The sequence below is a fragment of the Bubalus bubalis genome, chromosome X (assembly GCF_019923935.1).
Source record: "Bubalus bubalis isolate 160015118507 breed Murrah chromosome X, NDDB_SH_1, whole genome shotgun sequence".
Lineage (NCBI taxonomy): Eukaryota > Metazoa > Chordata > Mammalia > Artiodactyla > Bovidae > Bubalus > Bubalus bubalis.
The window spans coordinates 52,091,828-52,110,024 of NC_059181.1; the positions used below are offsets into that span (position 1 = coordinate 52,091,828).

Below are 18,197 nucleotides of genomic sequence, written 5' to 3' on the forward strand. Positions count from 1 at the left end.
CTAGAGGAAGAGTAATCATCAACAGAAAGATAACTGGCAACTGAAACCACCATGGCTTTCATTTTGTTTCCCCACTACCATTTTGGCCTGTGGATCACGTGGATCCATTCAGTGTCATGTGGATCTGTTGCTAAAAATGTTATCCAACAAGGTTTCTGATTTGTCCTGAGGTTCATCTAATTGTTATTCTCTTTAATTAATCTTATAAGATTTTCTTGCATATCACTATTACCTCCTCCATATGACTTCTATCCTTGCCTATTTGTCTTTTCTAGGTCTGATTCCTGGAGAAGGCAATGGCAACCTACTCCAGTACTCTTGCCTGGAAAATCCCATGGACGGAGGGGCCTGGTGGGCTGCAGTCCATGAGGTCGCTAGGAGTCGGACACGACTGAGTGACTTCACTTTATTTTTTCACTTTCATGCATTGGAGAAGGCAGTGGCAACCCACTCCAGGATTCTTGCCTGGAGAATCCCAGGGACGGGGGAGTCTGGTGGGCTGCCGTCTATGGGGTCGCACAGAGTCGGACACGACTGACGCGACTTAGCAGCAGCAGCAGCAGCAGGTCTGACTCCTAGCTCAGATTGCCCCTTAGAAAGGAGTCTTCCCTCCACCTGAACTATCTTTCAAAACGTTTTAACTTTGGCCTTCCACATCATCATGATTTAGATGGCAGTCGAACTTGGAAGGCATCTTTGCCTCTCTGCTAGTGCTTTTCTACTTCCTGGCTGTCACAAGTTGGTTTTCACACCACTCGTGGTCTAGGAAAGCTCTCATGTGCTCCTTTGGGTCAGGCCACAGTCCCACTCATCTTTGTAACCACTCTGTTCCCTTCCTCACCGTGCATTCAAACTGTACAGAACTGTCTAGGATACCCTTGGCAAAGTGGACGGCTTTGTGGTTCCATGCCTGTATTCTGGCTGTTCTCTTGGCTGAGAATACCTTATACCCCTGTCTACATGGCGGATATCTACTCGACTGTTGAGGAACATCTTCACTCTCTCACTGTTTCAGGCACTTGGAAACAGTGAACAAAACAGATTTCTGCCCTGCGGAGCTCACGTTCTAGTGTGTGAATGTAGGGGGTGGAGACAGAAAAGAAACAGACAAGAAGATACAAAACATGTCAAATAGTGGTGCTATGGAGAAAAATAAATCTGGTCAGGACGATGGGGATGCAGAAGGCCCAGTCAGCCCTACCGTAGCCAATCTTTGCATACCCATTATTAAGCAGCCTTTTCTCATTTGAGCATTTTCTGATGTTATTATGTATTCATTACAACCACAATCCTTCCAACAACCTTATCAGTACTGTTATTATCTTTATCATATTGGTAAACAAACTGTGTCTTAGAGATGTAAATCATATAGTTAGGAGGGGCAGAGCTAGGATTCAAACCTTGACCTGTCTGACCACAAAACCTGTACTCATAACCTCTAAGCCATTGTGCCCCCAGTAAGCCTTGCAACAACTCTCTGAGATTGGAATTAGTATACCTATTTTATAGTTGAGGAAGCTGAGGTTCAGAGAGGGGAGGTTCACCCATGGTTTACAGCAAATAAATAGATTTGAACCCAGATCTGTCTAAGACTCAAAGCTAGGCCCTTCTACCAACGTTGAGGCCTAGGGACCTATGGACTTGCCTGCTTCTATGTTTATGTGGCCCATACAAGGTACCAGTTGAGGCCATTGGCCCTTTCCCCTTCTCTCACCACCTGTAGTTCATATGGAATCTTGAGATGTATATGGATATCCCAGCCCACATCCAAGCCCTGACTATTTTCCTTTCCCATTGGCCACCCTAGCAGATGGACCTGGATAACAAGATCACACAATTCCTGCAAGTCAGCTCAAAAAATATAGACAGGGAATTCTGGGTTCTGAGTACCTGAGTGAAGTCTAGAAGGGAAAAGGCCAGAGATCCTAATGGGCATATTCCCTTGCCCCACAGACCATTGACCTCACAGGAAAGGGCCTCTAAAGTGTGCTATCCAGTGTAGGAGTGTCTGTTTCCCAGTACACCTTATGATATTGCAATTTGTAATAAGCTGAACTCCATGACCCTCCTCCTTTGGCTTTTCCTGAACTAGGTCCTGCTTTGCAGTGGGGGGAGGGACTGGCCTTCTGTGTCTCTGGTCAGTGAAGGCCAAAGCCTTCTTGGGTCCTCTTCACAATATTTTATTCATGAGTACCTCAGAATTCTTATCTTCATTTCTTAGGAAATTTAAAAAAATTATACATTTAATACATTCTTCCATTTGAAAATTTAGAAAAGTAGAGGAGAAAAACATTATCCATAATTACAACACACAGAAGCAGCTACTCTGGACATTTGATGTATTTCCTTTATTCTCTGAATTCTTTTCATATGGTTGAAATAATACAGCAGGTGCAATTTTTTCTTGCTTTGTTCATTTGAACATTTCCCCATGTAATTGCATATTCTTTAGAAGCATCACTTTTAATGGCAACTGATATACCATAATGTACTTAACCACCCTCTCAATGTAGGGCATAGACACTGGGCCTGTTTTTTTCACTGGTTTAAATCATACTGCAGTAGGCATCTTTGCACATAACAGCTTTTTAGGGAACTTAGAGCTTTTAGGGAACTGGTCTTATATAGGAACAATTGTGTTCAGCTTATTTCCCTTTCTAGATGGTCCCTCTGGCTAGGTCTGATTCATACTTATAGTCATTCATTTATTCATTCATTCCATCCCCACATATTTACTGTGTACCCCTGTAGATCAGACCCTGGGAACTGGGGCACAGGCATGACTAAGACACGGCCCAGACTGCCAGGAGATCCCAGTATACAGGGAGAGCCAGGCTTGGAAATGGACACTTTCAAAATAGTTCGATCAGGGCTGTGATAGAGGCAAGAAAAGGATCCTGTGGGAGAACAGAGGAGGGGTTCCTCATCCAGGAGGGGATATTAAGATAAGCTTCCTGGAGAAGGTCTTGCCTAAATGAGTCACGGAGGATGAATAAGAGTTGGCTGGAATAAGAAGGGGAACTTCCTGTTAAATACAACAAGTTGAATAAACTTATTTATCTCTGCTGCTTTCACAAATTCCACTGAAATATGAGTAAAGGAATAAAAAAGGTAGAAACATGAGGTCTGGGATGCTAACCAGAAGTAAACTATTCCACGCAATGAGCCCCGGAAATGCTTGGGGATCAGAGGTCCCATGAAGCATGGAGAGTAGGATGAGGCACAGAACCAAAAACAGGAAGAATATTGAAGGGCTGTGAACAGACCATGTTGGCTCCCCCCCAACCCCATTCAGTCAGGGACGCCCCCACTGGCTCCATCTCTGCAGATGGAGGGTGATTCTTTGGCAAAATTGAAGTTATGAGCCTCTGGGGCTGAAACAGGGCTGCAAGCAAAGTGACCTGCACCCCCAAAACAGTGGAACCCCAACTTCTTTCCACTTACCTACTTCAGGACACCAAAGTCAGGAGCACACAAGAGAAAAGGATTCTTCTCTGGGGAAACTGAAAGACCCCAGACAAAGGCCTCTTAAAGATGATATTTGGGAGTCTTCCATCCAAAGAATAGGCTCTTAGTCCATTAACTCTCTAGTGAAGCCCATCACCTGCCAGCTCCACCTACACACAGAGATTGTTAGTGTCATGGGAACCGATCGCCAGGACTCACCAGCTCAGGACCCTTAAAATAGGTATATTTCATTTTATGTAAATTAAACCTTAATGTAACTGACATTAAAAAAAAAAGGCTTAGGTAGCCCAAGATGATCAGGTAGTGCAAAGCTATTTGAGGAAGACCATCAACCTGCAAGAATGACCCAAAAAGTAAACAAACCAAAAAAACTTGGAGCAGAGGTAATGAAGGGAGGAGAAGATACCTGGGAAATTTAAGATAATGAGAGCCAACTCAAAATTTCAGCCGAAGGATTAGAAAATAAAAGTTGAGGAAGTATCCTAGGAAGCAGAAAAACAGGATGAAGAGATGGACAACAGAAAAGATGTCAGCATGGAAGGATCAGCTGAGGAACTCCAACATCCAACAATAAGAGTTCTTGAAATAGAGTATGGAGGAAACAGCAGGAAGGAAAGGATCAAAGAACATGTCTCAGAACCGAAGGAATGAAAATCCCACCGAGTAACCAGCAAAATAAATGATAAAAAGACCCCCACCAAGGTACAACACTGCATAATTTTGGAATAGCAGAATAAAGAGAAGATTCTGAAAGTTTCCAAGGGACTCCAAGCATCCCTTGGACAGCAAGGAGATCAAACCAGTCAATCCTAAAGGAAATCCACCCTGAATATTAATTGGAAGGGCTGATGCTGAAGCTCCAATACTTTGGCCACCTGATGCAAAGAGCCAACTCATTGGAATAGACCCTGATGCTGGGAAAGATTGAGGGCAAAAGGAGAAAGGGGCAGCAGAGGATGATATGGTTGGATGATGTCACCAACTCAATGGACATGAGTTTGAGCTAACTCCAGGAGATAGTGAAGGACAGGGAAGCCTGGCATGCTGCAGCCCATGGGGTCACAAAGATTCCGACACAACTAAGCAACTGAACAGCAATAGCAACTAAAAGCTTCCAGAGAAAAAACATATCATGTACTAAGGATCAGGAAAAAGAATGGTATTGGACTTCTCAATAGCAGCACTGGAACCTGGGAGACAATGGAGCAACATTCTCAAAATTCTGAAGGACCATCATTTCCAACCTAGAAGCCTGTAAGGAGTTGAATTATCAATCAAGGGTGAGAGCATAATAAAGACATTTTCAGACAGGAGATCTATTTTGTCCTAGGTCTCCTTTCTCAGTAAGCACTGGAGAATGTGCTCCAGCAAAATGCAAGCATAAACTCAGAAAAAAAAGGCCAAGAAATTGAGGAAGCAGAAAATTAACACAGAAGAGAATTGAAGGGAATCCCAAAGTGATGGAGGAGATCTTAGTGCAACTTTGTGCAGGCCTGGAGGGCAACCAGTCTGGATTGCAGTGAGGACGATGTCTCAAAGGGAAAAAAAAGTCTGATGGATTACGGGATGTGTCAGATTGCATTGAGAGGAGAAATGCACTTCTCACAGAGTTTGGGGAGAATTGATCATACAACTGAAGAAAACTGGGCTTCCCAGGTGGCCCTAGTGGTAAAGAACCCGCCTGCCAATGTAGGAGACGTAAGAGACTCGGGTTCAATCCCTGGGTTGGGAAGATCCCCTGGAGGAGGGCATGTCAACCCATTGCAGTATTCTTGCCTGGAGAATCCAATGGACAGAGGATCCTGGCAGTCAACGGTCCATGGGGTCGCAAAGAGTCAGACATGACTGAAGCAACTTAGCACATATGCATGATTTGTGCTTGAGAGATGTTCCTTTGGCAGCCAGTGAGAGAAGGTTGTTGTCCATTGAAGAGACTTGCAGTTAGACAAGTTGATGTTTGGGAGATGAGGTCTCTGGCTGTGCCAAGCCGGGTTCTTAGCTTTTAAAGATGCTTCTCTGGACCAGGGCACACCCCTTTCTCCTCAGGATGCTTCTGGGAAGAGTTCTGTACACAGTAGCTCTTCAAGTCTCCTTTAAAAATATGTACCTTCTCTTTGTGTCCAATCTCCTTTCTGTTGGACAACTGATCTTGTAGACATGTTGCCCAAATGCTGTTAAGAAACCATCTCTCTTTTTCAGGTAACTGCATATCTCATTTCTGATGCATTTCTCATAGCTCTCAGAGGACAGCCTTGTTTATGTAATTGTGGGTTGTTGGGAGAGAGGCACCTTATTTCTTCCCCAGGTACTTTTTATAGATGACTTGGAGGAGCGAGATGAGAGGCAGGGGATCCAAGAGGCGAGAGCAGAAACCCCAGTATGGCATTTCAAAGGCTTATATTCTTTTCAGTTATTCTGCTCTGCTGTCCCTATACATCCCCCAAAGGTTCAAGACTGTCAATATTTTGCCATTTATTCTCCCATCTGCCAGATTGCCCCTTGTACCTGGAAGCAGCAATGTCAAAATCCTTGGTCTCATTACATGCCTGAGTTTTAGGTTTAGTAGGGATTCCCTGGTGGCTCAGATGGTAAAAAGTCTGCCTGTAATGTGGGAGACCCAGGTTTGATCTCTGGGTCTGGAAGATCCCCTGGAGAAGGAAATGGCAACCCACTCCAGTATTCTTGCCTGGAAAATCCCATGGATGGAGGAGCCTGGCAGGCTACAGTCCATGGGGTCTCAAAGAATCAGACACGACTGAGCAACTTCACTTTCTTAGGTCCAAAAAGTATGGTCACTATACTCATAGACTTCAGTCAGTTACTGTTTATTGAGCATCACTCTTGAGGATGGGAGTTAGTATAGCCAAGCCTTTTGAGAACTCTGGGGTCCAGGCCAGGCCCCCCTACTTGTGTGCTCTGGGGCAACTCATTTCAACTTCTGTGAGTCTCAGTTTCATCATCTTAAAAGTGGATGAGTAATTCCCACTTTGCAGGATCAAAGGAGGTCATGTGTCAAGAGAGCCCGCCACCTTGCCTGGTACATAGTAGGTGCCCAGTGATTGTTCACGTGTCAGTGCAGATGACTATATATGTGGCTTATGCCCTAAAGTAGATCGAGGCAGGGGCCAGTCTGTGAGCAACTCGAGGGCTTGTATCCCTGACTCGGGGCCTGGTATATAGTAGATTGAATACATGTGTGCTGGAGATTTTGGGGTGGAGTGGCGAGGAGACCAGCCTGCCCAGAGTAGAGTGTTCGTGTTAAGGAGAGACACTGAGGGGCTTAGCCTCCATTCTCTCGACAGCTGGGGAGTCATTGAATTAAGCCCATCCAATCTGGTACCTGCAAATGATTGAGCCAGGCCTCAGAAGCAATCTTGTTGTGGCAGGGTGAGATGGAAGTTTTAATAAATGTGAAAAGGTGCTCCATGGCCCTAATCCTCTGTCCCTTTAGGGGGCTGCAGAGGCTAAAGATTGGACCTACTGTTGTCTACTGTGCCAGGCTGAACCTCACAGCCACTCCACCCTCCTGCCCCCCTCCCTTCCCCTGTCATGTCATTTTACAAGTGAGAAAGCTGAGGCGGGACATCGGACAGTGCCTTCCCCGGGATTATATGGCTAGTAAGTAGCAGAACTGGAAGCACTGGCCTCACCCACTGTCTGTGCTCCTGCAACCAGATGCTTGCCTGCCCTACCTGGCCGGTGGGTGCTCCATTCACTCTTCCAGCAGATACTCACGCTGAGCCCATCTCCCTTCCCCGCGTGTCCCTCTCACTTTGCACTCAGCATAAATGGCTCTCCCCTGACTCAGGTCCTCACTCAGGTTGCTTCTTGCTTTCGGTTCTCTCACCTGAGGACAGAGCCTGTGATGTGTTCATCTCTGTCTCCTCCGAAGTGGGGGTGGGGGTGGGGAGGGAGGGGAAAAAAGGAGGAAGAGGACAGAGAGGGGACAAGGAAGTCGCTTCACACACTCTCCCCACTTCTTCCTAGCACCCTGGTTCTTCTTCCTCCTCCTCCCCACCCCTAATGGCAGCCCCAGTGTCCCTCCCCTACACACACACACACTCTTTTAGGGAGGAGTAGCCGGAGGGGTGTGGTTCCGATTTCGCTCATTCTCTCAGTCCCCTCAGAGCTGTGTCCCCAATGCTATTCTCTTCTCTTGTCCTTCCTTTGCCTCTGAGGGGGCCTCACAATGAAGAAGGCAGACCAGTGTAGTAGAAAGGAGCCCAGCAGCTGACTCACTCACCCTCTCAGCCTCATTTTCTTCATCCGGAAAATAAGCAGGTTGGACCAGGCAATTGGCAAAGCCTTTTCTGTGTTGTTAATAATACCTGGCATTTGTCTGCTGGGTTCCAAAGGGCTTAATCATCCTACCAGCCCTGCGGGGATTGGCCTCGTGTTACAAGTGGGGAGACTGAGGCTCAGATTCCAAGCAAGGAGGTGATTTGTCCAGGTCACAGGGCTGGTAAGTGGCAGAGCCAGTATCTGAGGCTCCATCTCTCTGCATTTAAACCTCAGACTCTGCCCCTGCCCGCAGCCACTCCAAGGAAGGCTCCTCACCATGACCCAGTAGACTAGAACATTGTTGGTCCCTGGCACTTCCTTGACCTCAGCTCCAACCACTCTTCCCCTCACTCACTCCACCCTTGCCACACTTTCCTCCTCCTTATCCCAACAACTGGCCAGCCCCTCCTCCATCTCATGGCCTCTGCACTGGCTATTCTCTCTGCATGAAATGCCCACCCCTCATTTTCATGATGCGTAAAAGGTGTCAAGGCCACTGTGTAGAGCAGAGGGAGGAAAGGAGTAGAGCATATACTGACTGTTGTTGGTTTTTTTTCTGTGTTTCTCTTTCAGATCTGATGGTGAGAATTCCAGAACAGTCAGGTCAGTACCTCCTTTCTTTAGCAGTAGTTGGGAGATGGGGCAGGAACTGGGGTGGGGGCAGGGACTGGGGTGGGGGCCTCTGGTTTGTCATTTTGGGATCCATGGGAAGGGTGGGGGCCAACTCCAGGGGTTTTGTCCCATTAATATTAGGGGTGGGGATGGAATGGAGTGGGAGGGCCAGGGTGAATGTGGCAAGCATGGGGAGGGGGTTGAAAACTCTTCCTTAGTCTTTCTGACCCTCACTGACTTGGGGGCTTGGCTGAACACTGGAGCAGCCCATGTGGGAAAGCTGGACCAGGAACCTTCTCCCTCTCTCCTCCCAGGAGAAGGGGACACAAGGGAAATGGAGCTTCCCTTGTCTGGCGTTTGTGCTGCACCCTGGCCTGCACTAGCCCTGAGTAGTGGGGTTTGGATAGACTTTTTGATGTGACACAATCTAGACATTAGAAATATACCTTATGGTAACCAGTGGATTTTTTTTTTTTTTTTGCATGCTTGGTGAAAAAGGCTTACAAGCATCACTGAGTTTTCAGGGTGTGATCAATCTGCCATTTGAGGAGGTGGGGGTCAAACTGGGATAGAGACAAGAACTATTAGTACATTTCCCAGGCCTTAACCAATCTGAAGCTTCATGAAAACACAAGTGTCAAGGATAGGGACCATGTGGGAATGATAGGGGCTCAGGATACGGCCCAGTTAGGCAGCATCCAGGCCAGGGGTGGGCCTCTGAAAGGAGATGGATCCCAGCAGCAGAAGCATGAGATGGGTCACTCAGTTCCAGTCAGGGCTGCGACTAACATACACAGCACCTATGTGGAGAGTAGAATCCACTGAGTGGATCAGTTGGAGGAATGTTCCCTTTCCACTGGGCTCCTGCAGCCCCTCACCAGGGTTCCTGGCTCAGTAAGCAGAGCACAGGTTGAATTTCAGCCCCAACTCATGCCCTCTTGGTTGTAAAGCCTTGTGCAAGGCACAGCTTGTCCAACCATATGCAGCAGCCCAGGTCCTGGCATCCAGGCAGTGGATATGGGAGAGGCAGAGGATCCCAGCATTCAAACGGAGGTGCATTAATGAGACACGCTGTGTCCTAGCATCCCAGGCAGGGGGTATGGGATGAGCACACTGGTGCCCTGTGCCAAGGTACGAGCTGTGGGATGGGAGCACACTTGGGCCAACAGGAAAGTGGGAAGCGTGATCGATACAGTCAGGCCCAGTGTCTAGGCAAGGGGTATATGACGAGACACAATTAGTCCCGGCCTGCAGCCAAAGAATATGGCCTGAGTACAACCTGTCCTAGCTTTTAGGAAGGCACTGGTCTAGCAAAGAACACTGATTCCAGTGCCCCACTGTGGGTTTGGAAGAAGACAACTTGGGCTGACTCTGAGCACAGGCCCCTAGGCAGCCGCATTGATATGCCTGCGACTTGTCAAGGAACCTGATGGAAGGCGTCTCTAGCTCTTCCCAGCACGGGTGTTCCGAGGACCTATAGCTCAGGGCATTTAATAGCATAATCATATATCATATGATAGTGTACGTTGGCCCTTTACGACTCACAGAAGTTGTCGGGGCTTTCTTTCGTTTGATCCTCCCAGCGACACTGTAAGTGGAAGCTGGGTTGGCCTTATCATCATTCTTTTACAGTTGAGGAAACTGAGGCTCAGGCTGGTTATAGGTTTTGCCCACAGCCATGCAGCTAATTTATGGCTGAGCCACCACAGCAGGAGCTCGCAACAGCCTTGCAGATAATAGCCATCTCATCCTCATCCTAGTATTAGTAGTCATAGCAGCTATCATTTGCTCCTCACCTACTAAGAACTCTGAACATGATCTTATTCAATGCTCACAACAGTCCCATTAGGCATGGATTGTTACAGATGAAGAAAACGAGGTTCCCCAGATGGTTCAGCGCCTTGCCCAAGGAAATAAGAGCAATGGGGCGGGGCGGCATCACTCTGACTCACACTCTGGGCTGCCTGCTTCCAAAGCTGGCATTTGTTTTACTAAGATGTGCTTCCCGACATCCACACTGGACCTACAGTCAAGGAGACTACAGGGACCTTGAGGACTCAGCAACTGTGGAAACAAGGGTTAAACTTGGACTGTGGAAGGGGCTGGCCTAAAATAGCACTTGTGGGGCGAAATCTTGTAAACATGGTGGGAAGATCCTTTAACTTGGAACCTGGGCTGGCTGGGGTCATCTGAGGATGCTCTCAGGCCCCATGTGTAAATTCTTGAGCTCACTTCAGTTAGGCATCAGGGAAAGCTTCCTGGAGAAGGCAGTGTCTGAGCTGGGTCATAGAGGACTGACACACGGATTTGGTGTAAGGAGGGCATCCTTGGAAAAGAAACCAGCAGGCATCAGAGGTGAGGGGGGATGGGTGGGGGCAGTTGGTCAGACTAAAACAGATCTGGGCAGGAAAGGAGATGTTAAAAGCTCCTTAACAAAGGACTAGTTTGGTTGGGGCTGGGTCACAGACACCTTCTTTCATCAGTGAGAGCCAGGGGAGGTTAGAGGAGGGAGGCTGGGATCTGCAACATAAGGGCAGCAACTGGATCTGGGCAAAGCGTTCCATTTATGGCCAGGTCACCTTCTAGTTATGTGACTTAGAACAGGTCTATTTCCCCCCAGGAGCCCCAGGGTCCTTCCTCATCTAATAAACATTGTGTATGTGGAGGGGAAACGTTAGGAGGGTAGAAGAAAAACATCAAGTAAAGGAGTTAGACCTTGGCTGTTGTGAAAGTGAAACAAGAAGGAGTGAGTAGGGTCAGTGGGTTGAAAACCCACTATGGCAAGGCCCCAGGCATGAGGGCTTTCAAGTATGGGGTGCCAGAGGAAGTGTGGAGTCTAATTAGAGCTGAACAGCTGGTGTTGTGAGAGGGCTGTGGGCAGAAGAAGGTGCCTGGACTTCCTGTGGATCCATGAGAAGTTGTCAGACCTAGAGATACCTTAAATCCAGGTCCAGAAAGGGATGGACAATGGCTCAAGGTCACAAACTGGTGCTCAGCAGAGCCTGCCTCCTAGCTATGTGTTGTTTGCAAAGTCACTTACAGCTTCTCTGATCCTTACTTTCTTTATCTGTAAAATGAGGTCAATAATTCTGACTTCTTTGGGATAATGAGAGAACTTAAAACAACGCTCAGCATAAAATGGTGGTACAACACATTATAGTGCCCTTAGCCAAGGCCTAACCCAATCCATTGTCATTTATGGGGTATTCAAGCTTGAGGAATGTGGAGCGCAGAACTTGAAAACAGAGGGGCAGGAGGAGCTGATACCCCTGCTACCCAGAAGGGGAGGGAGCCCAGGCCTAGAGGCACTGCCACTGCAGTGAGGGTGAAGCTGGAACTTGGGGGCCCTGGGCACCAGGCTGGGGTTGCCAGGCAAGCAAGGATGAGAGCCAGAGGAGGTGGCCTGTTGCTAGGGAAGGAGGGAGCGGGTGGGGGAGCTGTTGACACCCGCAGAGCCAGGGACGTCCCCATGGCAACGGAGCCACTGCTGTTGGGAGGAGAAGTGGGAGGAGGAGCCAGCGCTGGCTCTGTTCCCAGAGGAGGCCTCCCACTCTGGGCCTCAGTGCCCCCATCTATCCAACCACAGCTTGGATTAGATAATTTCTAAAAGATTCTTCCTTGTTTTGACCTCCTGGCAATCTGGGGTGGCTGAGACCTCACAGACCTTCCATGGCTCCCCCACATGCCCAAGACACCACCAGACACCAGAGCTGCCCCAGCTGCTTCCAAATCTTCCCTCCATGCGGCCTCCTGTTCAGTGCAGCCTGGTCGCTGGCCCCGCCCAGCTCTTTGTTGATACCACTTCCTTTGCCTGGAACCTTGTCACTTACCGCCTGCTCAGTGCTCTCAGGTTCCGGTGGGCCCAACTCCAGCCCTGTGCACTCTGGAGAGCCTTCCCTGGCTGCCCTAGCCTGCCCAGACTGCTTCCTCCCTCCTGGGCTCCTTTGGCCCTATAGGTCTATGCTTCTCCTGCTCTCCTTAGTAATTTGCTGCTGCATTGCATTGAGCTACTTCTGAGAGCTTGGGCTCCCCTTGACAGATTCAGATCTTTTATGTAAATTTATGGTGTCATATTGCGAATCCCCATTTTCTATATGAGCCAGTGCTCTGAGAACTCATGTGGTTTGTCTGAGCTCCCCAGGTCCTATGTGGTGGAGCCAGGCTTGGAACTTAGCTCTGTGTAATTGCTGCTGCCCTAAGCCCAAGGTAGGTTATGATTTATCAGCTGCAGCAGTGCTTACTAGGTGATAGGTAAAGTCCATATACGCTGGCCACCATGCTGGGCACTTCACCTGTGTTTTCTCATTTCATCTTCACAATAATCCTATAGAGTATATATTTTAGTCACTTTACAGGTGAGAAAACTAAGGTTTAGAAAGTTAAAATAATCTATCCCCCCCTATAGAACTCAAATACAAATTCAAAGTTGTGGTCACCACGCTATACCAGAGTTAACCCAGTTGTATTCCAGAAGCACGTACAGAGCATTCCCTATGTACCAGTCTTGTGTTGGGTGATCCATGGTGGAGATGGAAGTGGGCTACAGACATAGATGAGCCAGCTCTGGCAAGCTAAAATGGGAGTTTGTTGATGAGAAGCCAGTTCTAAGGACAAGAGGCTGGAAGAGGTAGCACTTGACTCTGATAGTGGGATGAAGGAAGAGGGTAGGGGTGGGGAGGGAGACGGGTAATTTTCCCAAAGAACGTACCTTTTCCCAGGAAGCTCACAAGGGGAAAGAAGAGGTAGCGGGGTTCTCCCTCTCCTTCCTGTTTATGTTCCCCTGCCCCCTCTTGGCCCAGCCCCAGGAAGTGGGTGACCCCTAAGCTGGCTGCATGCCTGGTTGGCACCAAAATAAACTTGCCTTCTCTCTCTTCCCCTCCCCTTGTCTCCGTCCCCTCTGTCCTGGCTTTAATTAGCAGCCCTGGGGATGAGTCACTTGGCAGCTGGGGAGGGAGGCTGCTGAGAGCCCAGTTGAGCCTGAGTTCCTGGCCTCACCTCGCAAGCAGCACTGCTGTGTTCTTGGTGTGGCTCCACGTCTGTGCGGTGTGAGGAGTACAGGGACAGTGCTGCGTGCTGGCCAGTGTCCTTGCGTAGCAGGCTGTCTGTATAGAAGCAGATCTGGTTGCTGCTGTATTTGTCTCGGTGTCCACTGAATGTTGAGTGTGTGTGTGCAGCTGTAGGACATATTTGTGGTCGCAAGTGTCAGGAAATGAGGGAGCATTTGGGTGAACAAACACAAACACTTTGTAATTGTATTCACCCCTCCCTACCTAAGTGTTCTTTATGCATTTTTGCTTATGCAAGCCCTGCACTTATATCCCCGATTTTCCGTTGTGTTAGTCTGGGTACACTTTGTTGCAGGGAACTGAAACCCACTCAGACATGCTCAAGAATAAAGGGTGGGGAGGGGGGAGACTGTTGTGAGACTACATCTCACAGAATCTAAGAGCAGTAAATGACATATAGCCAGGCCTCATGCCAACTGGAAATGGGACCAAGAAGTCAAGGAGCAAGACTGCCCCCCACCCCAGCCCCCTCTCTCTCTGCATCTCCCTAGCCCGTGCCTGTCTCTCTCCATCTTTCATGACTTGCCTGGTCCCTGTCATCTTTTTGTCACTGACTTCTCTCTCTGGAGTGCCTTCCTCTGCTCTCAGGCGGGCTGATGTGGCCATCAACCTTGAAGTTATATGACCTTCCAGCTCTGGGGCCCACCCCCAGGTGACTGCAGCGTTTTGTCCATCTTATGGTAAATTGAGGCAACAAGGGGTTGTAGGTGGGAATGGATTCTCCTAGAGGTGGGTGAGTGTGTGCCCATACGTGCTCAGTTGTGTCCAATTCTTTGCAACCCCATGGACTGTAGCCCGCCAGGCTCCTCTGTCCATGGGATTTTACAGGCAGGGATACTGGAGTGGGTTGCTATTCTCTTTTCCTGGGGATCTTCCTGACCCAGGGATCAAATCTGAATTTCCCGTGTCTCCTGCATTGACAGGCAGATTCTTTACCACTGAGCCACCTGGGAAGCCCAGGAGTGGGTAAGGGTAGAGGTCAAATACTAAGGACTTGGTGTTTCTTCTATAGTCCCACAGCTTTTATGTGTTCACAAGCGAGGTCAGAGCCTGGGGAGCAATCTACTCAGAGGCCCACTATTGTCAGCTTGCTCATCCATCAAGGTTGTGGTTCATACTCTAATGCAAGTCGACCTTTGCTCACTATGCTTTCAAGTTCCACGCTCTTGAATCACAACATGCTATTTTATCTAAAAATTTCCCCTTATTTTGTGCCAAAACAGCTTTTAAGTGCATGATGGATATTACCATCACTCCCAGTGTAAGGTGATTTTCATAGCCTCAGAACAACTGGCATAATACCACTCATGATATAACTATTCTCAAGTTCTTCGTTGTATCAGGAATTTTCACATTTTATTAGTACAGCGACTGAAGTATATAACTACAAGCATACATTATCAATATTATCAGCTTGATGCTTGAGCTTACTTTTCCATGAATACAAACCCTGCTGTTTTTACATTAATTACAGAGGGAATTAATGACCCCTTAGACAGGTTTTCATCTATGAGTAAGGAGTTTGGAACCAGCTGTGTACATAATGACTGTTCTCCAGGAGCAGGCACAATTCCCAGGACTCTGACCTCGGCCCTGGCCTCCCATCCTCTGGCTGAGACTGGCAGCTGCCCCCTACTTCCTTGGGAAGTGCCCACTTCAGGTCTGGCACATATCAGGTGCTCTTGTTATTTTTTAATAAAAATGATAGTTTTCTTATTGTTAAAGCTATCTTCCACACATAGATGGTAAACCTGAGTGGGAGAGATCATCCCAGGCTCAGGATAAAGCCTCTTTCAACCTAACAAATGCTTTGATTTAGAAAATATGTACTATGTATCAGGCACTGTTAGGGAGCATTCCACACACCTTTATCTTTAATCTTCCTGGCAGCTCTGCCAAGTAGGGGTGATTGGATCCACTTTACAGAGGGGTGAAACCAAAATCTTGAGAGGTAAGATGATTTGCCCGAGGTCGTCCATCCATCTACCTATCCATCCATCCATCCATTTAGTCATTCATTCACTCAAAGATAATTCTTGAGTACCTACAATATGCTAGTTTAGTTTCGCATACAACGTGTGAAACTAAATGCAGTTGATACAGTGATGAATAGTAGAATCCTGCTGTGAGGAAACTCACCCTCTGGTAGGAAAACAGAGAAGGAAACAGACAATTAACAGAGGAAGTATAGGGTGCTGTGGAAGACCCTCAGAAGTATACCCAACTCAGCCTGAGGGTCAAGGAGTCTTCTCCAAACTGACCTCTAAACTGAGATTTGGTGGATGAGTTGAAGTTAGCCTGGTTTTTCCAGTAGTCATGTATGGATGTGAGAGTTGGACTATAAAGACAGCTGAGTGCCAAAGAATTGATGCTTTCGAACTATGGTGTTGGAGAAGACTCTTGAGAGTCCCCTGGACTTCAAGGAGATCAAACCAGTCAATCTTAAAGGAAATCAACCCTGAATATTCATTGGAAGGACTGATGCTGAAGCTCCAATACTTTGTCCACCTGCTGTGAAGAACTAACTCATTGGAAAAGACCCTGATGCTGGAAAAGATTGAAGGCAGGAGGAAAAGGGGATGACAAAGGATAAGATGGTTGGATGGCATCACCAACTCGATGGACATGAGTTTGATCAGGCCCCAGGAGTTGGTGATGGACAGGGAGGCCTGGTTTGCTGCAGTCCATGGGGTCTCAGAGTTGGACACAACTGAGCGACTGAACTGGTGAGGGATGGAGGTGGGGTGAGGTGAAGTGGAGCATTTTGCAGGCAGAGCCAAAAAGTGTGCCAGGGTTGTGGGAGCAGTATTTGGTACCTGCATTTGTGAAGAACTATAGCTGTATCTGTGGAATTCCCAGGTGGCTCAAGTGGTAAAGAATCTACCTGCCAATGCAGGTGACGCAGGCTCGATTCGATTCCTGAGTCAGGAAGATGCTCTGGAGGAGAAAATGGCAACCCACTCAAGTATTCTCACCTGGGAAGTCCCATGGACAGAGGAGCCTGGAGGCTTACAGTCTCTGAGGTCACAAAGAATTGGACATGACTTAGCAACTGAGCACATAGCTGAATCTGTAGTGGTATGGGGCTATCATGAGAAATAGTTTGAAAAGGGGGTAGAAGGTATATTGGGAGACTGGGGCCTGGACCCTTGTCAGTCAGACCCAGAGCCAAGGAGCTGCAGGACCCAGGAGTAGAGTTTCCATGATTCCCTGCCTGCCTCTTCCCAGCACCAGCCAGGGTGGGCCTGGCCAGTGCCAGCAGCAGGCCAGGATTCCAGCGGCCACAGTGCCCTCTAGTGTCCAACAGCCTGTCTTGCAGTTTCCACCGCAGTGTGGTTTGTCTGTCTCCCAATACCAGCTGACCTTTGTGACTAGGTGCCCTGTGCCGGATGCTGGGAACACTGGAATGAATAAGACACGGCCCCTGTCCCCACCAAGCTCCTGGCCAGAAGGGGAAACAGCATGTGAACAGACAGCACTGGAGAAACGCAGGGTGGGAAGGATGCAGGGGAGTCAGGTTCCCAGAGGGCACCACTTCTGAGCAGACTCCATCTCTCACGAGGTGGAGAGATGGCAGTGGGAGCAGGGTGGTGGGGAAGAGTCTTCTGAGCTGAGGCAAAGGTGAGGACAGAGAGCAGAGTGTGGCAGACAATTGCAGGCACTTTTGTCTGGGTGGAGCACAGGTTGAAGATATGAGGGGAGGCTGAGACCACCTGGAAGTCGGGGGTGGGGGAAGCTCACAGAAGGTCCTGGGATGCCTGAAAGGCAGTTAGTGAATGGAATCATAAAAGGAGCTTCCCTGCCCTTTTGGGATCACAGACCCACCCATCTGAGGATCTGATAAAAACAATGTTCTCCCAAGAAATGCACTCATACTCAATGTTTTTCATACAACTTAAGGGACTTCAGAGACACTCTGCACTCCAGGCCTATCCACAAACCACAGGCTTCGAAATTCCTCTTAGTATAAATACTGAAACCTTATCACGGCTTCTGGACTCTGCGTGATTGGGCCCCCCGCCTATATCCCTAATCTCCCCTTTGCTTTTTTCCAGTCAACCATGTTGGCCTTGAAGTTCCTGGAAATACCACCTCAGGTCCTTTGCCCAGGTTGTTTCCTCTTCCTGGAACACTCTCCCCTGCTACCTCCAATTTTGCCCAGTTTAATTCCACTAGTGGTTGAATAATGTCTGTCTCCTCTCACTTGGATATGAGCTCCATGAGATCAGGACATTGCCCTTAGTCACTGCCATATCCGTTCCCCTGCCAGTGCCCTGTGGTTGGGTTAGGCTCCTCACCCTTAATTCCTTCCCTTCAACCCCTAGAGGATTATCACATGAGTTGCACCAACAGGCTCAGATATGTCTGAATTCTAAGAGTGGCCCAAATGGAAAGATAGCTTCCTAGAAATCTTCCCCTGCCTGAAACAAACAGGTTTTCCAAGAGCCTCCCCTACCTCCCTGGCAGAAGGACCATGCTCTCTCAGGCTCCAACTGAGACTTTTCAGCATGTGCCTATCTGTCTCACTGAAACTTCACAAAAACCTGTGAGAGAGGAGTTGCCACTCAACCTTTTACAGATGAACAAACCGAGCCTCAGAGGGGTTACCCAGTGGAAGAGTAGTAGAGCCAGGATTTGTACCCCGCTCTGCCAGGCACCAAAGTGTAAGCTCTTTGCCTCACCAGAGAGGGGAAGGGGCTTGCCCAAGGTCACACAGCATCAGCCTTAGGGCCAGAACTAGAATTTATGTCTCTTGACTTCTGCCAGGCC

The 18,197-nt window shown here is 48.3% G+C and overlaps 1 protein-coding gene across 4 annotated transcripts in view; it reads left to right on the forward strand.

Moving 5' to 3' along the window:
- Positions 1-18,197, forward strand: part of IQSEC2 (IQ motif and Sec7 domain ArfGEF 2) — a 77,004-nt gene that overhangs the window by 14,932 nt on the left and 43,875 nt on the right. For all 4 annotated transcript variants that reach the window (XM_025276479.3, XM_025276480.3, XM_025276484.3 and 1 more), the window contains exon 2: positions 8,323-8,352. In XM_025276479.3, the coding sequence (XP_025132264.1) occupies positions 8,323-8,352 (30 nt within the window). The remainder of the gene's footprint in view (positions 1-8,322; positions 8,353-18,197) is intronic.